Source organism: Phoxinus phoxinus (genome assembly GCF_949152265.1).
Source record: "Phoxinus phoxinus genome assembly, chromosome: 15".
In the NCBI taxonomy this organism is placed as follows: Eukaryota; Metazoa; Chordata; class Actinopteri; order Cypriniformes; family Leuciscidae; genus Phoxinus; species Phoxinus phoxinus.
Window position 1 is genome coordinate 8,355,839 of NC_136890.1, and position 25,108 is coordinate 8,380,946.

General features: G+C 46.0%; 1 protein-coding gene across 1 annotated transcript; it reads right to left on the minus strand.

The window, feature by feature from the left end:
* Nucleotides 1-23,634: 23,634 nt before the first annotated feature.
* On the minus strand, nucleotides 23,635-24,655 carry her3 (hairy-related 3; the record flags this gene model as incomplete). Its single annotated transcript, XM_079637800.1, has 4 exons — nucleotides 23,635-24,092; nucleotides 24,209-24,290; nucleotides 24,403-24,498; nucleotides 24,602-24,655. 4 exons carry the CDS (start codon nucleotides 24,653-24,655, stop codon nucleotides 23,635-23,637), a joined length of 690 nt encoding a protein of 229 aa, XP_079493926.1.
* Between the last annotated feature and the right edge of the window lie 453 nt (nucleotides 24,656-25,108).

Below are 25,108 nucleotides of genomic sequence, written 5' to 3' on the forward strand. Positions count from 1 at the left end.
AAAAATCCTGCGGCGCGAATTAGGCGTAGAGTGCGGCGCGGTAGACGCGAATACGCCTCATTCGCGCGTCAAGTTCGCTCGAATGGCGCGAATTGAGAGTCTGGCGCGTTACGCGCGAGTGATTTTATAGTGCTTTTTGTGTATTCACGCGTTTGACTCGAATTCGCGTCTGCTGCCCGAGTTGAAAAATCTGAACTTCTGCATCAATTCGCGCCGCGTCAACCAATCGGAGCCTGCTTGCTGCTGTCACGTGGTGAAGTGACGTGATAAACGGGTGAATGCCCGATGTCATTTTAAATGTTTGGCCTCAATAACTTAAGTTTGGCCTTAATAAATTATTTTGTAATAACTAAATGCCCGCGTGAAAGAAGGAATGACATTGTTCAGATGTTAACTATGAATGTGACACGACACTGAACACTTGCAGTCATAGGCTACATTTCTGAATGAGATGAAGAAAAACTCACATAACGTTAATTAAAGAAGTCGTTTGACCTACGTTATAACGAGTCATTAATGTATTTTAACTTATATGTTTCATATAATAGAGCCGAAGCTATAGATTTTGAATTTAAACATTTCTTGTTTACCAGGTGCAAACGTCAGGAGGACTAGCCGAGGTAAGGCTGTTCCAGGCGGGTTACATGAGCGCGAGCGCCCGGTACTCCGAAACGTCAGATAAAAAATTTTAAATAGGCGCTATCTTTATAAACAAACCACAGATTTGAGCTTTAAACAACTACATTCTCGACTGAACAACTCTTAAAACTACATTTCGTGACACAATAACAGTAGTATTTTTAAATTTCCCGCAGCACTTGCCTCTCCCAGAAGAAGCGGATTTCGCCTCGGACGTGCGTCAATTTCGCTCCAAACGCTTGCTTTTTATGCGCGTCCATTTCGCTTTGGACGTGCGAATGCATTCAAAATGTTCAAGCATCAAACTAGACGCGGCAGGCACGAATTTGATGCGCTATTCGCGTCCGGTGTGAACGCACAGTTAGGCTTGGTTTCACAGACAGAGTTTAGATTACCGGTAAACCAGGATTAGGCTTCAATTCAATTTAGACATTTAAATAGCTTTTATAAATGTGCCATAGAAAAAAAAAAACATTGCATTTGTGCAAAATTTTCTTGAGAAAACAATGACACTGACATTTTTCATGATGTTAAAATCAGAAAAATAAAGTTAAAACAGCTCAAACATGCATATTAGTCTGGGATTATTTAAACCTTGTTTGTGAAATCGGGGGATTATATTAAAGTGTCTTGGGTTTTTCCTTTGTTTCTACGTAAGTAAAACCGGAAGTCGAGGGTAACACGGATATGATTGACAGGCTACGCAATGACACGGGATGGTACACTGTTCAAAATAGCTGATTTCTCTGAATGTAAATATTGTTGGAGCCATTTGGGATAATGCAAGTACACAAGTCAACACAATATATAACATTGTTCGGGTGGTAATAATCCAATTTAATCCAAAAATCTTACATATTGTGCCTTTAAGTAATAAACACATTACACAAACATATAAATTAATTAATTAATAATCATATTTATGTTAGCAAAAAAATATATATGTCAATGTAAATACATATAGCAGTGATTTTTTTTTTTTTTTTTTTTGACTGATTTTCATTCTCATTCTCATATGATAACACATTTGCTCTGCCAGCTGGACAGTGGACACACTCTTAATTTTTTCCCAAACATACAAGAGTTTGTCTTAGTGACCCATTCACTGCAACCAGGTAGAATTCAAGCTGTCTGAGTAACGTAAGTGTATCTAATGGTTTTATATTTGCATGAAGAAATGCAACTCGTCCTCGACGACTCCATCAGTGCAATGTGAACACAGTCTGGGCTCTCCAGGTCTCCAGCTCTGCTGGAAACATATTTTTTATTAAAATCTTTCACATCTAATGCAGTCAGATTCACCGTGTTCACTCTGAAGGAATCACTCAACATGGCTGGGCACTTGTAATGACACATCAAGGATGTTAAGAGGATAAAAGCAGGTTTAAAACTTGCCCCGTTCAAGTCAATAGGGTGCAAATTTTAAAAAGAGGATAACACGGTGTAGGCAACACTGATTTTTGTCGTTGTTCTCTGTATTGACAGCACTCCAAATTTACAAAAAATGTAGCTCAATGTTAAAATTGACCGGAGTTCTCCTTTAAGAACTGTTCCACGGGTGTAAAAACGTATATTTTCCAAATATAATTCAACTTCAAGTAGCATGTAGATACTTTATAGGTAAAAACAGAGTTTTCATATTTTTTTTACTACAGTGAATATTTTTCAAGTTAGGTTTATTTTTTTAAAGATAATCTGTATTCACAATATATTATAAACTGAAGAATGATGGATAATCCTCCAGTATCTCCATGCTGAGTTTAAAGATGTTGTCATGCAAGATGAAATAAACTGACTTCATTTCAGTGAAGAAAGGTGAGTTACTTTATAATTTTTAAATAAATTGATTTGCTACAACATTACTCATGTCTGCAAATGGTATTGTGTTTATTATCTGATGTTACGAAAGTAGGCTTATGCCAAAAAAAAAATTATAGACTGAGCGATGATACACAAAATTTAAATGTTTCTGTAAAAAATGTAGTTCCCTTTCGTTGTCACTTCGAGTTACGTCGAATGACGACGAATGGGGTTCGCTTAGAAGCCTATCCTCTTCGAACAGTAATAAAACGAGCCAATGGCAAGCAAATGCCATGGGTCTGCTGAATTTGCATAGCATAACTTCGCCCCACCTTGTGGGTATAAAGGAAGTGAGCTGGCAACATGCAGATATGTTTTCGCTTTCGGAGCCAAGAGCATTCTTCACTCCACAAGCCATTCTGAGATCATCTCTCTTCACTCTTCGAGACGGGCTACTCTTCAGAAGTGTTGGTGTGACGGCGAATTCCAGCGAGCTTCATATTGCCTGCCGATCTGCGCAGTGGTCTGCCAGTCGTGTGTCTCTCCCTGGGCGCTTCAACACTGCTGTTTGAGTTTTATCTCTCTAAAAGAGCTGCACGCGGCGCGTCTTTTTAAAGACAGTTCGCCCGTGTGTTTCTGGGTGCGATACACAGATTAAATCAGCTGATGGGCACGGACGCTGTCTGATGTGTTTGGGCAAACGCACAGACAGCGTTCGTGGATGCGTCATGTTCTCATTGCGGGGACATGACCATCGCAATGTAACGATCGAGACTCGATGACCTCCTCGAGAGAGAGTCCCCTCATCCACACCCCGATCTATTCTCTCTGCAAGAGGGAATACTTCGGCTGGTGGCCAGGGTGATCAGAGGCTGCTGTGTGGAACTAACCCGACGATCTATCCTCGGTCCACACACTCCTCTTCACATTGCAACCCGTGTGGTATCCGGATGAGATCGCTGACCAGTCCCGGCCAGAGGTCGCGGGCTGGTCCAGCATTTCATTCGATGCCCCGGCAGATGAAATCTTGTCTATCGCCGCATCACAAGGTGGGCGTGAGTACGCTGGAGAAGACTCGGCTGTGCTGCCTCCTCCGGGTGTGCCAGCATTGCCCGAGTCTGAACCAGAACTCTGCCATGCTTCCCCGGGCAGTCGCGAGCATTTGGGCTTGTGTGGAACCCTCCGCCATGTCCCAGGTGCTTAAGGCTGATGATCGGTTTTTGGGGACGCACCGGCACACGTCGGCCCACCCCCAATTCCTTTCTTCCTGGACGTGCATGAAGAGGTCATGAGATTACTCAGCGGCCTCTTCCGCCTTCTCTGCCCTCGATGAGGTCGCGGCCAGTGGGTACACTGGGGTTCCCCCTATGGAGTGTTCTGTGGCAACACAACTGTGTCCCCACAGCGCCTCCACTGGCGTGGCGGCCCTAAGCACCCACCCACCCCAAAGCATGTAGGTTTTTGTCTACTCCGGTGGCAGAGATCTATAGAGCTGCGGGGCTGGCTGCCACCTCACTGCATGCTATGCCCATCCTTCAGGTCTACCAGGCCAGGGGTGCTCATTGCTAATGCACGAGGGTAGGGCTGGTCCAGGGCTCTTGCAAGAGCTGTGTGCCGCCACCGACCTCGCTCTACGGGCGACGAAGGTGACCACACGCTCCCTGGGTCAGGTGATGTCCACATATGTGGTCCAGAGACAAAAAACTGGCTTAGTCTGGTTGATATGGGCGAGGCTGAGTGAACCCGCTTCCTCAACTCCCCATATCCCAGACTGGCCTCCTCGGCGGCGCAGTCGAGGACTCTGCCCAGAGTTCTCGGCTGCCCAGAGTGGACTGAGGCTCTGATCCCGCGGCCAGCTGCTCAGCCGCCGGCTCAGCTGCCTCATTCCGCTTGCCGCCGAGGGCGCCCTCCTGCGACACTCCCTGCCGGCCCTAGCAGCACCCTTCACCCAGGCCGTGCCGTGGAGGTAGTCGCAGGAAGGCGCCCCAGCCCGTACCAGCCCCGCAGCAATGCGGCGCTCCCGTTACGGGCAGCTCAGAGATGGGTTGCAGTTCTTTCTAGGAGGTGGTTGCAGGGCCACTCCTTCCCCCGGTGGAGGGCCGGGGGAAAACCTCTTTTTCCAAAGAACTGTCTCTCCCATCTCTGAGCACACAGAGTTCTCGGACGACAGTGCGCGCCACCCTCGGGTCCCGCCACTCTCACCCTCCTCTGTCACAGAGTTCTCGGATGACAGTGCGCACGCTCACGGGCCTCGCCACTCTCGTCCCCCTCTGTCGCCAGACCCCTGCCAGAGCACGCCCCTGTGGAACGCTGGTCCTTCCCTGGCCTCCTCTGGCAGGACGCGGCTATGACCGTGCCCCCACACCGGGCCGCTATGCCACCCACGTCTGGGCCGGTCATTCCGCTTCGCTGCACACCCGGGGGGACGTCTGTCGTTCGCATGACCCCGCTGGCACAGTCCGTGGGAGCCTGGTTAGAGCTTCCCCCCTGTCCCGCTGGCTCGCGCGAACCATCAGGCTCGGCTATGCGACTCAGTTCGCACGGTCTCCTCCCCGCTTCAGGGGAGTCCGCTTCACTATGGTCGGTGGCAATGCCCCTGTCATGAGTGCGGAGGTCGCCACCCTGCTGGCGAAGGGTGCGATCGAGACTGTCCCTCCAGCCGCAATGAGGTCCGGCTTCTACAGCCCCTACTTCATTGTCCCCAGGAAATCCGGTGGGTTACGGCCAATCCTGGATCTGCGCGTCTTGAACCGTTCCCTTCACAGGCTTCCGTTCAAGATGCTCACGGCCAAACGCATTTTCGAATGTGTGCAGCCACAGGATTGGTTTGCAGCGATCGACCTGAAGGACGCCTACTTTCATGTCTCCATTCTTCCTCGACACAGACCGTTCTTGCGGTTTGCTTTCGAGGGGCAGGCATACCAGTACGCAGTTCTCCCTTTCGGGCTGGCCCTGTCTCCTCGCGTCTTCACGAAGGTCGTCGAGGCAGCCCTTGTGCCGCTACGGCAACACGGGGTTCGCATCCTGAATTATCTCGACGACTGGCTAATCTTAGCTCACTCTCGAGACCAGGTTTGCGAACACAGGGACCTAGTGCTCCGGCACCTAGCCCGTCTGGGCCTTCGGGTCAACTGGGAGAAGAGCAAACTTTGCCCCGTGCAGAGGATCTCTTTTCTCGGTATGGAAATCGACTCGGTCGCCATGTGCGCACAGCTTACGAGCGAGCGCGCGCAGTCACTGCTGACTTGCCTGAGACAAATCGAGGGCAAGAGTGCGGTTCCACTGAAACTTTTTCAGAGGCTCCTGGGGCATATGGCATCTGCAGCCGCGGTAACGCCGCTCGGATTGCTTCATATGAGACCGCTTCAGCACTGGCTTCACAATCGAGTCCCGAGGTGGGCATGGCACCAGGGCATGCTCCGAGTACCAGTTACTCCGACCTGCCGTCAGACCTTCACCCCGTGGACGAACCTCAGCTTTCTTCGGGCCGGAGTGCCCTTAGAACGAGTTTCCAGGCATGTTGTTGTCTCAACGGATGCCTCCTCCACGGGCTGGGGCGCCATGTGCAATGGACATGCTGCCGCGGGCTCCTGGACAGGACCCCTCCGCCTATGGCATGTCAATTGCCTCGAGTTGCTGGCAGTACGTCTCGCTCTGCACCGCTTCCATGCGTTGCTCAAGAACCAGCACGTACTAGTCCGATCAGACAATACCACGACAGTAGCGTACATCAACCGACAAGGTGGTCTACGCTCCCGCCGTATGTCGCAACTCGCCCGCCACCTCCTCTTATGGAGTCAGAAGCATCTGAGGTCGCTTCGAGCCATTATATCCCGGGAGACCTGAACTGTGCAGCCGACGAGCTCTCACGGCTTCAACCTCTTCCTGGAGAATGGAGACTCCATCCCCAGGCGGTTCAGCTGATTTGGGATCAGTTCGGGGACGCACAGGTAGACCTGTTTGCCTCCCACGACTCCTCCCACTGCGCCCAGTTTTACTCCCTGACCGAGGGCACGCTCGGCACGGACGCACTGGCGCACAGCTGGCCGCGGGGCCTCCGCAAGTATGCGTTTCCCCCAGTGAGCCTTCTTGCACAGACCTGTGCAAGATCAGGGAGGACGAGGAGCAGGTCATATTGGTTGCGCCACACTGGCCCACCCGAACCTGGTTCTCCGAACTTGTACTCCTCGCGACAGCACCTCCCTGGCCAGTTCCTCTGAGGAAGGACCTCCTTTCTCAGGGACGGGGCACCCTTTGGCACCCTCGTCCCGATCTCTGGAACCTCCACGTGTGGCTCCTGGACGGGACGAGGCAGGTTTGAGTACCCTACCACCAGCGGTGGTGGCTACCATCACTTCCGCTAGAGCGTCGTCCACTAGACATGCCTACGCGTTGAAGTGGAACCTCTTCGTCTCTTGGTGCTCTTCTCACTCAGAAGACCCCAGATCATGCCCGATCAGTGTCGTGCTTTCCTTCCTGCAGGATGGGTTGGAGCGAAGGCTGTCTCCCTCCACCCTGAAAGTGTATGTTGCCGCTATCGCCGCACATCACGACGCAGTCGAAGGTAAGTCCGTGGGAAAGCACGACCTGGTCATCAGGTTCCTGAGAGGAGCGAGGAGACTACATCCTCCTCGCCCTCCTCTCGTTCCCTCTTGGGACCTCTCAGTGGTTCTAACTGCCCTGCAGAGTGCTCCCTTTGAGCCTCTGCAATCAGTGGAGCTTAAGTTCCTGTCAATCAAGACAGCGCTCCTGGTTGCATTGGCCTCCATCAAGAGGGTAGGGGACCTGCACGCATTTTCTGTAGACGAAGCGTGCCTGGAATTCGGGCCGGCCTTTTCGCACGTGTTCCTGCGACCCCGGCCTGGATATGTGCCCAAGGTTCCCACCACTCCCTTCCGGGACCAGGTGGTGAACCTGCAAGCGCTGCCCCTGGAGGAGGCAGACCCAGCCTTGGCATTGCTCTGTCCAGTACGCGCCCTCCGTGCTTACGTAGACAGAACGCAGTGTTCAGGACCTCAGACCAGCTCTTTGTCTGTTATGGTGGGAAGCTGAAGGGAAAGGCTCTCTCCAAGCAAAGGTTGTCTCACTGGATAGTGGACGCCATTGCTTGGCTTACCAGCAGCAAGGTCGACCGTGCCCCCTTGGTGTGACGGCCCACTCCACCCGGAGTGTGGCCTCCTCTTGGGCTCTAGCGCATGGCGCCTCGCTAACAGACATCTGCAGAGCTGCAGGCTGGGCGACACCCAACACATTCGCCAGATTCTATAATCTCCGAGTGGAGCCAGTGTCCTCCCGTGTACTCGCTTCAACCAGCCGGTACTAGGACCCGCTCAGGTGTCTTCGCTTGCTCGCCATTCCACTCCACGGACTGGATACGTGCGATATTTTCCTCAGGTGAGCCTGATAAGCCCTGAGTTCCTCCAGCGCTGTTGACGTCAACGCCAGAGTTATGCCTCTGGCAGCTTTCGCGTTGGCTAGGTGCCGCCATGTGCATGGTTCCCCCTCTGGGCGACCCCCACGTGTGTATTTCCACTGTAAGCCTCTCTCGAGCATGTGTCTTTCCCTTGGCAAGCCAGTCTGCCACCCCTGGGGTTGAAATACTCCACCCTTCGGGCTGGACACCCCAGTGTTCTCCGTATGCACCCCCCTCCGGGTCATATGTTATTCTTAAGTCCCCCCTTCGGGCGGGCACTGATTGCATATTCCACTGAGATATGCTCCCAGTGTACCTTGGTATTCCTGTGTTAAGTAGGAGTCCTTCGTCCGTGCTAGTCACGACAGGGAGCTCAGACTTACGCAGGGCACTGGAAGACAGCCGAGGTGGCGTGATTGGACTGGGAACCCCATTCGTCGTCATTCGACGTAACTCGAAGTGACAACGAAAGGGAACGTCTCGGTTACGGATGTAACCCTCGTTCCCTGAGTAGGGAACGGAGACGTTACGTCTTTCTGCCACTTCCGCTGTACCGCTGGAACAGCCGAGTTCAGCCTTGGCTCCTTCAGCGAAGAAACATATCTGCATGTTGCCAGCTCACTTCCTTTATACCCACAAGGTGGGGCGGAGTTATGCTATGCAAATTCAGCAGACCCATGGCATTTGCTTGCCATTGGCTCGTTTTATTACTGTTCGAAGAGGATAGGCTTCTAAGCGAACCCCATTCGTCGTCATTCGACGTAACGTCTCCGTTCCCTACTCAGGGAACGAGGGTTACATCCGTAACCGAGACGTTCCATATCCTGAATACCTAGTCTGATTTTGTGCTTACATCCTCTGGCTGTTTCTATGTAATGTTATGTCACAAAATTGTTCTTTCCCACCACAAATAATGATAACCCACATAAACTATATGGCTAATGCGGACAACCCTTTCAAAATATGACAGACATCTAGAAAATGCTGTGTATCCAACTCTGCTGCTGCAGTATGTGGAGGGTTATTTTTTGTGTGAGCACAGCAGGTTCTATAATGCAAGGTTTACCGACTGGCCATTCAAACTTTTAAAATGAAATGTTCAGCAAGACGAGCCACAGTGAGATCAGTCATTGAGAAAAGCAGCCTGCAGACTTGCAGTTGCTGCTCCAATTAATCCTGAAATTGTTTAATGGGGTTCAGATCTACTCTTTTATTGCTGGCCAAAAAAATTGAAAAGTATTGTGCGGTTTAGCATTTTCATATGAATTTGTACAGTCTGACAAAAAACTTATGGTTTGTCGGTAAAACATCAATATGTAGATCCACCCCTAAACTTAAGCCCCATGGGGCCATGAACACTACTTTTGTCACGGAGTCCACAGAACCATCACCCCACCAATCAGCACCTTATCACTGCACTCCGCCCACTCGATCACAGTCACCTGAGTTTTGATAACCTGCACTTCTTTACTTTGACAAATGCTACAGACTGCTCACCCGAGTGACCATCATTCCCAACTACTTACCTGAAGTCCCGATCTTCCCGTCTTCACTGTTCATCGTCATCTAGGCTCATCTTGTCCACTTCTCTCCTGCAAAGACATTCATCCTGTACAGCTAAGTCATCACCATATTGTTGTCATCGCAGCTGCATTATCTCCCTGCACCGCTCACCCTCTGCACTTTAATAAACTTGTTATTTCACCTTAACCTTGTCTGTCGCCTTCTGAGTGTGACAGAAGACCAGACCATCTAATATGCTGAGCATGAGCACGGACACCGCAGATCCCTTCGCTGAACTGGTGAATGCCGTTCGACAATCACTCCTTCCGCCATCAAGACCTCCTTCACCCATGACCAGCGACATACTGCGGCTAGGCAGAGGATTGCCTGGGTTTATATTACAATGCAACCTTCATTTCGAAATGCAACCTCATCTTTACACCACTGATCGAGCACGCATCGCCTTTGTGATCTCCCTTCTGGACGAGCTCTTCAGTGGGCTCAATCGCTATGGCAAGCTGACGTCCCAGTTACAAAATCATTGTCCGCCTTTCTACTTCACTTCAAAGAAGTCTTCGGCCAAACCACATCCACCCTCTCAGTCCACGATCAACTTTTCCATCTTCATGAAGGTAACCAATCTGTGAGTTCTTATGCGCTACAGTTCCGTACTTTCGCCACTGCAAGCGGTTGGAACGAAGCTGCTCTCCTCACAGCCTTTCGCCAAGATCTTAATTCTGTCATTCATCAACTGATGGTCATCCATGATGATATGGGTCTAGAAAATTGAATCCAGAAGTCCATTCGAGTTTCACAACGTCTTTCAGCTTGCTCACTGCCTCATCTCGCTTTGCATCCTCCGCCTCAGGTACCATCTGCCACCCTTCCAACACCAGAATCGATGCAGGTAGATTCGCACCACCTTGCACCTGCGGAGCGTCAAAGAAGATGGACTAACCATCTGTGTTTGTATTGTGGGGGGACACATCATGTCCAACTGTCCCATTCGACCCCCACACCCAGCGGTGAGTACCATGCAGCTACCACCTAAGATTGCCTCTCTAACCCGTACCACAGTATATATAGTAACCTCTTGCTCCACTGTTTCAGCACAAGCTCTCATTGACTCCAGCTCAGCGAGCAACTTAATCTCCCATCATCTCCTTCAAAGGCTCAATGTCAAGAGGAAACACTGCGCCCAGAACCTAGAGATTCATACCATCCTGGGTAAGCCACTGGGTCGTGGACATGTCAGTTACTTCTCTCCCACCATGCCGTACGGCCTGTCCAATGCACCTTCAGTCTTCCAAGGCTACATAATCGAAGTATTCCAAAATTTGCTTCAAAGATATGTAGTTAACAAGTTAACTGAAGTCCGGGAGCAAGGCCACGCCTCAACTAATCAGCTCGTTCCCCGTCTGTATATATACACCGAACCCACCTTCACCACACCGTTCATCTCAGTTTCTCGACCCCACCCACCCCTCCCCTTCCAACTCATCCCATCCCATCCATCCCACTTACCCTCGACCCCAATCTCCCCCCTCCCCCCTCCCCCCTCTCAATCTCTAACATCCCCCATTTTTACTTCCACAGGCTGCATCCGGGGGTCTTTAAGTAACTCTGCTTACTACTACCGAGACGAAGCCCCCACTCTGAGTCTCCCTGGACAAGACTCCCTGATCAGCCAGACGGAGAACCATAACATTCTTTCCCCATCCCTTTCGACCCTTCTTCATTCCATAAAGCTAAATCTGTGTGGTTGTGGCGTGGTCCTTGCTAGTGAATTGTTATAGTCTATATCGACGATATCCTGATATTATCTCGAAACCTAGCAGAACACCGCCAACACGTGAAGCAGGTCCTCCAATGTCTTAGAGAACAACATCTCTATTTATAGTTAGAAAAATGTGAGTTCCATACATCCACTGTCCAGTTCTTAGGCTACATCATGGACCAACAAGGCATCCAGAAGGACCAGAGGAAGGTGAAAGCCATCCGGACCTGGCCCCAACCCATCACCATCAAAGAACTCCAAAGATTGCTTGGATTTGCCAATTTCTACCGCCGATTCATCCTCAATTACAGTCTTCTCAGTTCTCACGTCACTACTCAAAAACCGGCCCAAGTCTCTGTCCTGGAACCCTGAAGCCACCAACACGTTCTCAACCCTCAAAGAAGCCTTCGCCACCGCTCTCATCCTGCTACATCCGAATCCAGAGTTACAGTTTGTCGTTGAGGTGGATGCCTCCACAACATGAGTGTCAATGTTGTGTCATACTGTCAACAGACTCGTTATACAAATTAATTAGATCTATGCATTTATTTCCATTTAAATAATTAGAAACTGATCAAAACATTATGCTTATAAGATTCCTTATCCAGTGGCTCCCTCTAGTGTGCAACATTAATATTACAGCCTTCATCTTTCAGTTATTTCGTTATAATTCGTTACATTCGTTACATTTAAATAGCGCTTTTCTGGGTACTCAAAGCACTTTACTTATGGAAGGGATTCCCTCTTAAAGCGCTCCTCAACCACCACCAATGTGCAGCGTCCAGCTGGATGATGCAACGGCAGCCATATTGCGCCAGAATGACCACCACACACCAGCTCATTGGTGTAGTAGAGAGTGAAATATAGCCAATCAGTATATGCTAATGATTACGAGGCTATGATGATGGACAGAGGCCAATGGGCTAATTTTGCCAGGATGAACAAGTAACTGGCAGTTGTAATGACTGATATTGCTGTTAGCCTCCTGAGCAGCATGGATTCATGTAACTAAGCATGTTTGCTCAAAATTACTTGTTCTCTATATGTACAGTTTTGAGATGTTTGGACAGTGGTGGGCCGTCAGGGCCAGCAAGGCCTTCTCTGCTGGCCTAAACATTATCAGAATCACTGACTTGAACTTTAATATATATATTTTATGAATGAGTATTACATGATTCCCAATAGTCCATTCTCTTAATGTCATAGTTTTTCTCTTGGTTGCGCTGCTTCCAGTAGTGTATGTTTATTTTAGCGCTTTTATCCAATCATATTTCAGCCATCATGTGTTGCCAGGTCAAATATATCTGCCTCGAGGCCTTCAGAATCGATAGTGCGGGCGCCTGTAGCTTAAAATGAATGGCAATGAAACTGTTGCTTTAACCAATCAGATAATCAGTCAGATTTAATAAGCCAATCAGATATCGAGTTGATTGCACCGGGGCCATCTAGCAGGCATACAATAACGTAAGCATTTTCACGCCCTTTGATTGGATGGTCAGAGCGTGTACTATTATTACTGGTAGTCAGAGATAGCTAACCGCATCAGTAGCGAACTGTGTAAACTAAAATATATTCCTGTAGATTTAATAGTTTTTCAACCCACAAATTAATGTTTCTTTCCTTCCTCGACCACCAGCAGGTTCAAACCTACCGGAAAAAATCCCTTATTCAGCTTTATTCAGCTTACGCAGAGTCACGGATCTCTATCGATCTGTCCGGGTAAAAACAGAACAGACTGCAATGTAACGTTATGCCAGGACTGATTTTGAAGCCAAAAGTCGCGCTGATCTCATTGATATCGTTCAAAAATCTGTGTGAGAGCTTGTGTCGGCTGTAACGTTACACATCGTCATGTTTTGCGGTGTTTTCCCGGTTTACTGCTTCTGTCGAGCAGACACTCTCAGCACTAAAGCCAATTAAAACTTATGCCAGAAATACGACGGGACAGACTCGACTTTCAGCACATTAACCTCGATGGCAATAGAAAAGGTTGTTGGGACTGAAACGCACAGACAACCTGCACATCCAAGTAATTTAAGTCTTTTTGAGGAAAGAAATTAGAATGGATTTTGTATTAAAAAAAATAGGCAGTAGTTTTGGTGAGTATAATGCATTTTTTGCCCCCGTTTTTGTCCGTGCATAATATTTTCTTCCTAATTTTTCTTGTAAATTTATGATCAGAACGCAAGAACCACTGTAGCCAGCCGAACGCACTCGCTCGTTTCTCTCTACCCGGCCTTTCCCGAACTCACCGCATTAACCCTATAACTGCCGGTGCAAAATAAAAACAGGAATTTCACTGTTTTTCGTTATTAATTCAGGTTGGACATCACTGAAGGCCTAGGTGTGAAATGCACGGCCCGCCACTGTGTTTGGATGTTGTGCACACAAGATATAGATAGACATAATAGTGATAATGGGTCATACCAGACACATATAAAAAAATAAAAAATTATCAGCATGGTCTAGAGCTGATGAGCGCTGATTTAGGGAAGATATGAAAAACTCAGATACTTTTTAGATAATCATCAGATTATCTATTGCTCGGGCAAGGATTTAAAAAAATAAGATTTTTTTTTTATTCTGTCACCCACGTTTGTGGAGTTATTAGCTAAAACATAAAGTTGCTTTTTATAGCGCCACCTTGTGGCTGATTTTCAGAAAATATCGGGAGACATATTAATTTTCACAATATGTATAAAGTAATTAGGGGCCAAGCACTGAAAGTGCGTAGGCACCTAATGCAATCGTTGGCGTCCTGATTATTCTTCCGCTTCTTCTTCCACCATGGAAGTCTATGGCAGCCCATAGAACCGCTTGCGGGAAAGTTATACATTTGGCACACAGATAGAGGGTAGTTTTAAATGTCACTATAGCAAATTTAGAGAATCTAACTCAATCCCTTTAGCGCCACCAACTGTCCAAAGTTTCACTCATATTTAAATTATGCTAATAACTTTTGAACTGTAAGGGCTATAAACAAAACTCTTATTCACTCAGTTTCCTTAGCTCACGACGATTCTACTACACCCTATGACTTCAATTTCCGTCATGACAAATTGTCCACTATTTTGAATTTTCTAAAAATAATAATTTTTCGAACTCCTCCAAGGCCATTGCTCCAATTTTCGCAGAAATTTTACCAGAACATCTTCAGACCTTGCCGACTAAAAGTATGGAATTCAAGTTGATTCATCAAACCGTTCTCGAATACGGCGCAAACTAATTTTAAACGCATTCTGACCAAACTTGTCACATGTCATCACATGACTTGAGGCTACAGCTCCATCTGTTTCGGAGCTGTTTCGGGTCTACTGGTCCAGCGATACGAAAAATGGCTATTTTTGCTTACAAAAACGGTTTGTCCAAACAGTCGACTGATATCCAATTCAATTCATATATTTTCACTATCGACCATTTTAAGCGTCAGCCATTTAGAATTTTGTTACAAAATGCTGTATTTTATGAATGCATACACGTATTGTTACGAAACTCAGTATGGGTCATCAGTACGATGCCCTGAAGGAGCCTGAGAAGTTTTTAACCAGCACCACCTAGTGGTAAAATAAAAATTTCAAATGCTTATAACTCTGGGTGTGGTTGACTTATTTTCCTTGGATTCTTGAATCCTTGCCAAGTCCAATGGTACCAAACATGCTAGGTTTCGACTTGTGGTTTGTGTAGCATTTTGATTCAGCACTTAAAAAACATTTGCCAATATCTTCGAAACCGCTTGAGATTCCGCTTCGAGACGAAATCACCGTAGGAAGTATGGAAACATAGGTCGTTGGCTATACACCTATGCCAAAAGTGGAAAGAAAATGCAAACAAAGGCACCATGCCTTGAAGGTACTCAAAAAGTTTCGGGGAAGCGCCACCTTGTGGTAAAAAAGTTATAACAAAATGTCCAAACATACTAATAACTTTAGAATACATTTGCCTACAGTGCCTATGACACTGGTCTTATTAGATTCATTGAGTTATGCCGAAAACATAGATACCAATTTTGCCATTCTTCCTGTCCACCATCTTTTAAAATCTACTTTTTCGAACTTCTCCTAGACCGTTTGTCTGATATTCACCAAAATCTAATCGTGTCATCTCCAGACGGTGCCGACAAAATGTTATGGATTTTGCGTTGATAGACGAAACCGTTTTCATATACCGCAGCAGCAAATTTGAGGCATGATGCAAAAATGACTATTCAGGCTTTATCTCTGCAATGCCTTGACATATTTCATTTCATTTTATTTATATAGCACAAATAAACACAACAGAAGTTGACCACTGTGCATTACAAGGTAAAAGTTCAGGAAACATGAAATAAGGAGCAAAATAAACCATTAACACATAATGTAATAAAACCATAATTGAGATTTAGTGAAATGCCCGGCCAAAAAGATAAAACTTTAGCTTAAATTTAAACTTATGTAAAGATGACATAGATATTGACACCAAACTTTGTATGTGTCATTGTCACCTCACTCTGACCACACCACATCAATTTTATAACTGCGCCACCTATTGGTCAAAAGTGACAGACGATTAAATCATATTATTAGTAACTATATATATGATTTTTTTCACCCATTTTGCCTAAAATCATCTTAAAATATCTTTAATTGCTCATTGTTGCAGTTGGTCTGACACTCCCAGACATGTTGGCATGGTTTGTTGTCTTCTTTGTGCTTGGACCCGATAATTGCGGTTTGCAGCTATATTTGTAGTTCCCTATCAAGGGAACTCCCGCTGCGTTTACGCTGTGGGAACACTTCCAAGTGTCTCGTCATGAAGCAAATGTATAATCAGTCCAATGAATGAGCGGGACGTCAGGTGACGTCATAGACCAGGAAACTATAAATCACCCCTGAACGCAGAGCGTGACAGCTTCTGTTTCTTCAGCGAAGCGCTCTCTGTGTGAATCGGTCAGATTCTGTCTGTCTTATTTATTGTTGTCTGTCAAGTTGCAATATATATTTTATGGCAAAAAAAGAGCAAACAAGCGTTGTGTTGTTCCCTGCCCACGTTATTTTACGAGCGGGGACACACACACATCAGCTTGTTTGGGAGTGGAGCATGTTAACAGTCAGTTCTCGAGGGGACTGCCTGTGAGCATTGCTAGAAGCTGTCCGTGAGGACGCTCTGCTCCCGCCGGCCGTTCTTCGAGGATGACGGTTCGGTTCGCGTTCCTCGAGGCGCGGGTCCCGCTGTTGCCGAGGCGCGGCGGGGACTCGTTTCGTGGGGTTCGCAAACGGATCTGACAGCGGGGGTTGAGACGGGCGCGCCCTATCTCGGCTCTCATCTGCCAGATCCAGTGGCTTTTCTCGGGGAGAAGCACGCGCTGCGTTTCTCCTCCCCGCGATGAGACACTCATGCTGCGATTTCCAGTTCCGAGGAACTGGTATCGTTTATGTTTTGTTAAGAAAGAGAGAACAAAACAATAAAGAATATATATAAAGAATATTATATATATATATATATATATATAAGGCAGATGTTTATGAGTTTCTATAATAAATAAGTTTGCTCATAACTCTGTTGAATAAAGAGGAGCTTATAAAAGGAGGTTTTATCTAGTGCTGTTGCTAAGTTAAATAAATATTTACTGGCCAGCCAACATGAGAGTAAAAAGAGAATATAATGATAAAAAATCTGAGAGTGAGGATATAATGAATTTATATAAACTCTATATCTCAGCCTCCTCGTCGGGGATTGCCGTTTTAAAAAAAGCGCCCTATCTGCACACTGAGGTGTCGAGATCGTGGAATAAACCGGTTTCTATTTATGTGTTTTAAATCCCCAAACTTCTACTATAGTTATGGGTATTTAGTATCATGGTATGACAGAGCCTCGGGTTAAGAGACGCTTGCAAGCTATCTCTCTCCTGAGTCGGCGTCATTATAACCCCGACGCTACCCACCAGCCATCATAAATAATAGATCAATATTATTAAGCAGCGCTGGTTGGTAAAGTATATATATTTATATATAAGGGCATGGATGAATGTGAGGATGTCAGCGCTGACGCTATTCCAGAATTGCGTCGCGCAACAGACAAAACTGTACCGGGGAGGGACGGTTTTGAGAAATCGTTTTTCCTCGGCGTCCTCTGGAGGGCGACTCTCTGAGGAGGGTTGCAGCGCTGCCAGTTCGGTTGTTTCCTGCTGGTGGCCACGGAGTGATATATATATTAAGTTTTCTGATGTAAAGAAAAATAATATAAAACATGTCTGTTCTTCTGAACTCTGCGCTTTCAAATAAACAAAGGAATAAACTATTCAGCGGCGTTCCAGAGGATTCTTCCTCACCGATCTAATGTTCCTGAGACTGCTGGGAAGCAGTCTCAACCTACTAAAGCTCCTCGCAGCATAAAGTGCTGCAAAAAGAAAGAAAATAAGCCTGACGCCGAGGCTGCAGGCTTCTGAGGATGGTCCCCTCCGGGGTAGGACGGTTTTGAGAAATCGTTTCTCCTCGGCGCCCTCTGGGGTGCAACTCTCTGAGGAGGGTCGCAGCGCTGCCAGTTCGGTTGTTCCCTGCCGGTCCTCCGTTCAGGGCACCGAGGTGTCAGCGTCCCCAAACGATCCTCCGAGGAGGGTCGTAGAGCGGTCAGTTCGGTTTCCCTGCCGGTTCGCCGTTTCAGGGTACCGAGGTGCCTGCTTTTTCCAACGATCCTCCGAGGAGGGTCGTTGGAACTAGGAGTTAGAGGTAGGCAAGATCTGAGGACTGTCGTTATCTCTAATAAAACTTGGACAAGAAGTCCTGACGCTGAGGCTATCAGGCTTCTGAAGGTTCCTCCGGGGCAGGGACGGTTTTGAGAAATCGTTTCTCCTCGGCGACCTCTGGGGTGCGACTCTTTGAGGAGGGTCGCAGCGCTGCCAGTTCGGTTGTTCCCTGCCGGTTCGCCGTTCAGGGCACCGAGGTGTCAGCGTCCCCATACGATCCTCCGAGGAGGGTCGTAGAACGGTCAGTTTGGTTGTTTCCTGCCGGTTCGCCGCTTCAGGGCACCGAAGTGACTGTTCAACCAAATCCAGAGGCCAGACTCCAGAGACTGGTGCCCTTAGCAGAATTTCTGGCAGCGTGGTTACTACTGCCACATATTTCTCAGTGGGTCCTGCTCACTATAGAAGGGTTTCAGAATTCAGTTCGGTTCTCGTCCGCCCAGATTTCTAGGGGTCCTCCCCACAGTGGTGGACCTCGAGCAGGCTCTGGTTATGGAGCAGGAAGTGCTGACACTTCTGCAAAAGGAGCTATAGAAGGGGTTCCTCCTCCCAGCAGACAGTCAGGGTTTTTCAGCCGTTACTTCATTGTTCTGAAAGAGGATGAAGGGTTGCGTCCTATTCTAGATCTGCGTCAATTAAACGGCAGGTTTCAGAATCTCAAGTTCACAGTATGCTTACGCTAATATGATTGTGCACAGATTCAGTCCGAGGACCGGTTTGTCACAATAGACTTGAAGGACGCTTACTTATCTATCCATCCTCATCACAGGAGGTTCCTGAGGTTTGCTTTCAGGGGCGAAGCATACCAGTATTGGGTTATTCCATTCGGCCTATGTTTATCACCCCGCATCTTTACAATATGCGTGGATGCAGCTCTGGCTCCTCTGAGACCCCAGGGCATTCACGTATTATATTATATAGACGGTTGGTTGATCCTAGCTCAATCTGAGCATATGGCAGTTCGGTATCGAGATGTCGTCCTGTTTTATTTAAGATGTTGGGGTTGCGACACAACACCAAGAAGAGTGTGCTCCTCCCAGCTCAGAGGACCACTTTTCTAGGTGTGCTATAACGATTCGCCGTAAATGGGGTAAAACTAGGCCAGTCACTCACTGTGAAGCAGTTTCAGACTGTTGGGTCTCATGGCAGCTGCGTCCAACGTAATTACTTTTGGCCTTCTGTACATGAGACCCCTGCAGTGGTGGCTCAGGACCAAGGGGTTTTCTCCGAGGGGAAATCCGTTTTCACATGATCAAGGTCACGCGGCTATGCCTACGTGCCTCGGTCATGTGGAAGAACCTTGGTTCCTCGCCCAGGCCCAGTGTTGGGGGCTTCTTGTCGACGCATAATGCTATCGACAGATGTTTCCCTCACAAGTGGGGGGTGATCATGAGTGGTCACTCGGCGAAGGGTCTTTGGCAGGACCATCTTCCTTTTTGCACATAAATGGCTAGAAGTGATGGCGGTATTCCGATTATCTCAATACTTCCTGTCAGACCCGAGAGGTCACCATGTGCCTGTCCTTTCGGACAACACACTGATGGTCTCGTATATCAGAGCAGATATCCTGTTGAGGCAGGGGCTGAGGCCCGGGGAATGGACACTTCACCCTGAGGTGGTGGAGCTCCTTTGGGAGAACTTCGGTAAACTCAGTCTACCTTTTTGCATCGTTTATACTACGCATTGCCCTTTGTGGTTCTCCCTGATGCATCCAGCTCCGCTTGGACTGGATACGATGTACTAGGTGTGGTTGAGGCTACACCTGTACGCATTTCCCGATATCTTTGCTCCCGGGAGTTCTGGAGAGGGTTTGCCTGGTAGGGGCTCATCTATTATTAGTAGCCCAATTCCGGCCGGCCCGAGAGTGTTTCTCAGACCTACTGTCCCTTCTAGATGGCTCTCCCATGGAGATTCCGTTCAGGAGGGACTTAGCGTCCCAATCAGGGACACAATATTTCACCCTCTTCCGGAGTTATGGATACTGTGGGCTCGGCCTCTGAGGGGGCCCAGCTCATAGATTCAGGTCTCTCGACCGAGGTCGTGGAGACCATACTCCAGTCTAGAGCTCCCTCCACGAGAATACTGAATATGCATTGAAATAGAAACTGTTCTCTGCCTGGTGCGGAGAACACCTTCTGAATCTTGTTATCTGCCCTGATGGTACAATACTTGATTTCTGCAATTAATGTTTCTTTGCTGGGTTATCTCTGAGGAGAGATCCTTAATTTCGATTTCTCCGTGGTACATGAGGCTGAGGCCTGCACATACTTGGATTTGCACCTGGTAGGGTGATAGTCTTTCTTCACCCCAGGCCGGGTTGTATTCCTAGGTCCCTTCTAAAATTGCGGGTCATTTGTGCTGCAGGCCTTCTGTCCTCCACCTAATACCCCAGATCAGGAAAAACTTAATCTGTTATGCCCTTTCCGGGCTTTGGATGCTTATGTCCACAGAGCTGCCCTGTGGCGTATATAAGAGCAATTATTTGTTTGCTTTGGGTTAACTAGTTAGGTTGCCCTGCATCTAAACAGATAATGAGCAAGCAAGTAGTTGAGGCTATCTCACTTGCTTATGAAGCGGCCGGACAGCCTTCACCTTGGCTGTCCGGGCCCATTCTACGAGGAGTATGGCTGCCTCTATGGCTCTAATTTCGGGAGTTTCCCTTCACGACATTTGTGATGCGGCAGGCTGGCCCTCGCCGCATGCATTTGTCAAATTTTATGACTTAGACCTCTCCACTCCTGGGGCGAGGTTGCTTGCTTCTAGTGTGCGCAAGGTCTTCACACAGAACGGGCACTTGTCATTATGGCGTAGTGGGTATTGGGGTTCCCACAGCGTAAACGCAGCGGGAGTTCCCTTGATAGGGAACGTCTCTGGTTACGTATGTAACCTTAGTTCCCTGAGAGGGAACGAAACGCTGCGTTCGCCTGCCATACTTCCTGCATGCCCTGATCGACTTGCTTCAGGCTTTTCAGAAGCTGTCACGCTCTGCGTTCAGGGGTGATTTATAGTTTCCTGGTCTATGACGTCACCTGACGTCCCGCTCATTCATTGGACTGATTATACATTTGCTTCATGACGAGACACTTGGAAGTGTTCCCACAGCGTAAACGCAGCGTTTCGTTCCCTCTCAGGGAACTAAGGTTACATACGTAACCAGAGACGATTGTAACTGTAGGGTATTCAGATTTTATGTTATTATCCACTGAAATTTAATTGGCCAAAAAAAATATAAATGTTTTTTTTGTGTCCAAGTGTCTGAGTCATATTAGAGGACATTTTAGGACATTCCCCAAAAAAGATGCATAGGCCTACCAATTTTCAAGTTCATAAATCGTATATGGTTAAAGAAAAATTTAGTTGTAGTGCTCCTTATTGGAGGAATCGGTGTGCATGCTTAGATGTGCATGCTTAGAATGTCCTGTTGTCTTTATGTGTCACATTTCATTAAGCTTGGACATTTCATTCAGCGGATATAGGTCAACTTATAAAATGGGCATTGCCTGACTACCCAGCCAACATGCCCATGTGAGCCCCACATGCTGGGTTAAATAGGAGTCATCTGGGCATGGGGTCAACGTGAGTAAATAAGTATTAATGGACTCAATATGGGCCCCAGCTTGATTAAAGTTGTGGGCCCCAGCCCAGATAGGTTTCCCATTATTGTTTATTTGAGGATCCCATATAGGCCACATTTGGGATATATTAGACTGTATTATAATTAAATGTTTTAAATAATTTGTTTTATATGATTATATAATCATTTAATAGTCTATATAATAATCAATGATCCTTGACGTATTTATTTTATTATCTACAAAAAAATTCCTCAAAAGGAAAGAACTTGCATTACCTTCACCATGCAGACCAAAATGAGTGTGTACACTACCCACGAATGTGTGTATCTGCGAATCCCACCTTTTCGTGGCCTAATGGTTAGAGAGTCAGACTGGTAACCCGAAGGTTGCGTGATCGGCTTGAACATTATCACTTGCGTGCCAAGGGATATAAACTCCCTGTCAAGGTAAGATATGTATATTTTAACTTTATAGTTACAAAGTTTTACTTTTGCTTTTATATAATTGGATCATTTTAATTATTAGAATTAAAGAACTAAACAAAGTCAGCTGGACTACCGCAGCTAAATATCTGTAAAGAATGAAAATGATAAAATTGGCAATTACCTAGCAAGTTTTGTATGTCTCTCTTATCTTACACACTAAATTGAGTGGAGCTTTCTTCTAACCAGCTGATGATCTGAATTAGGTGTGTTAGGTCATCGGATGCCCATTTTCCACAAGTTGGTATGATTCTTTAGGGTCTTCATGTAAAGTTTGTAACTTTCTGCATAGAAAGCCGGTACATTAGCTGGCAATTAATTGCCTTCTTGATTGCATAAAGATGCCACTTTGCTTTAGTTGTTTTAGCCAATATGCTTTAGATTAGTGTAAATTGATTGAAAAGAGCATGGACTGCTGCAAGAAAGACCCTGTGCCAGACCACATTTATTTCTATAAAGTGCTGCCTTGGCGGACAGTATAAAAAATGGAAATATTTAAATACAGAATACAGAAATATGCTAATATGGAACAGTCCGTCAGCGGTCGTGGGCGGAGCATAAGCAATATGACATCATATTGGTCAGAAAATCCAAATGGTTTGATTATTCAGAGTGTTTAGACTTTTTGAAGAATAAAAAAAGGAGTGAATGGATTTTTTTCATTGTATGGTGGTTGTGTCCACACAGTGCAAAGACAGATTTATAAGCAAACACCATATAAAAGTGAATTTTGCAATTCACCAAGAACCAAGACATACAAAATGTGCAAAGAGCGGTGGGTCACCAGGATTAAGAACCACTGCATTAGAATAAATGCTTTATAAATGCTGTTTCCACATTTGACCAGTCGAACATTAGTCATTCTGTCTTTTCTTTCTTTACTTGTGTATGAAGCTGGGCCAGGAATCAGAGAGTTTACTTTTGATGCATTCAAGAAGGTTTTATCTTGAAGTTCAATATAAAAGCATGCTTTACATATCCCAGGTTGAAGTCATTTTCTTTACAGTTTAAATATTTAAATATTTAAAAATATATGAAAAATTTAAAATAAAGCACACCACAAACCACATTCTGTGTTTGGTCACGTAAAGGTGGTTTGAAAGTGAATTTTACATAGCAGCTCATTGCATGACCCACAGGAATATTTAAGTAAATTAATTAATGGGGCCGAATTTTTACCCACTGTGGTTCCAAAAAATAAAATAAAATAATAATGGGGCCATGTGTGGGTCAGCGCATTTTAAATATTGTATTCTCTTACAGAATAAAAACTTTGACATCCATTCGATCTCAGCAGCTGTATCTCCTACCGTCATTCATTCATAAACACAAATTCGGGAAGAGAGCTTGCCCCTCTAATGTAATAGGCCTATATCAGTTAACCGAGTGTTAACATAGTGTAAACCGATGGTATAAAGGTATTGGTACTTAGTGAGCAGTATCGTTATTCAAGAGTGAATATTCGCCAATAAAAAAATGCCCGTGGATGGTTCCGAGGCTTGGAAATGTTCTTGGGCGACATGCAGTAGGCTATAGATAATAAAAGACAAGTCATACACAATGTTGGTCACAAATACGCATATTGTTGTAGTCTTTTATTACTAAAATAGCCATTTGTCATTCATAAAAAAAGACCTACATAGGCCTATACAGTGCACGAGAAGCAAAAATTAGATCTACTTTATAAGTCTAAGTGTTAAAACAATAACATTTGAAATTATTCATATTTACCAAGGCCGCCAATAATTGTGTTTCAAACTGCAGCACTCATCGAACTTTGTATTTTTAAGACTGGAGTGTATGGTTTTGAGCTTCTTGGATCCAGTGGTCCCAACCTGTGCGTCGAATGATATTTTGTCACTGTCACAAATCTCAATCCTCTTCGGCATAAAGCAGCTTTTTCTGTCTGATGATTGCTGCACGTTGGGATAAGGAGCGTCTGTTTTAAGTGCAACTTCATGTGATCGCCGAAGTGTATTTGTTGGTGCAAGGATCGGTGCGGGGTCGCTTTCCGCGGTACTGAAATCAGGAACTCTGGTCTGGCGAGGACCGCTCGTGAGATGTGTCAGCATGATGGAACGGGAATCCCTGTCTGTGTCTGACGCGTGAAGATAGTGACTGACAGTGGCGAGACAACTTCTGTAGCCAGCGTGATATTCAGCAGAGTCACAAACTGTGGCCATTCCTGTATTTAGAGGAAACAATATTTAGTTATGATTTTCCAATAATACACTTCTTATATCCTATTATAATATGTTGGGAAATGAATACATTCTTTAAAAAAATAAAGCGCACACGCACCTCTTTCGCTATTTTGCAGATGCCTCAGATGTTTCACCGTTAGTTCCAAAATGTCAGCCTTTTCCAGTTTTCGCTTTCGGATCTGAATAATGTAATAATTAAGTTAAATTAAATTAAATCAGATCCGTCAGATTTGGAGACAGAGATTCGCGTTAGAATTTGAATAGAAAATTAAATCCGTTTAAATTTCTTACATTGTTGGAACAGACGCTTTCCAGGAGGCTTTTCAATTGATTCAAACATTTATTGATACGTGCCCTTCTTTTCTTCTCCATCAGTGGTTTGGAAGCCTGAAATACAAAATTATTTTATTTTATTTAAAATACAATAAATATACACCGATAAATAAGTTTTACGATTTATTGTCCAAAAAAAAAATCTACTCAAAATCACCTTTTTAACGCATTGAGTTTTTGCCGTTACCACACTATCCGATGCTGCAGCCATTGTCCTCAAATGCTCAATGTGCTTAGATACCCAGATGAATTATCAGACTTCCTTGAGTTGGAGTGAAGGAATTCCCCCTAGTGTCCTGTTTTATATAGAAAGACTCACTTAACATCTCAATGGACTGCTCACATCCATTGAGACGTGCCTCCACACGTGCGAAAAAGAGCATCCATTTAGTTTCTTCTGGACACCCAATCAGCATGAAGTTGCTTTCCTGGCTGTGCTTTTGTTCTCAAAAAAGAGCTTAGGAGTTATTTTGGTATTACTCTCTTGTATAAACCACGAAACTTTTATTTATATACAATCAGAAGAAACATAATTAAATAGCCTAATACTGTATGTGTTTTGTCCATACTGGCGTCATATAATTAGTTGCGCTACAGTCTTTTTTACATGCAAGTGGCAATCTGTTGCTTATCAGTAGCCTACTTGGACTCATGCTTATAATTA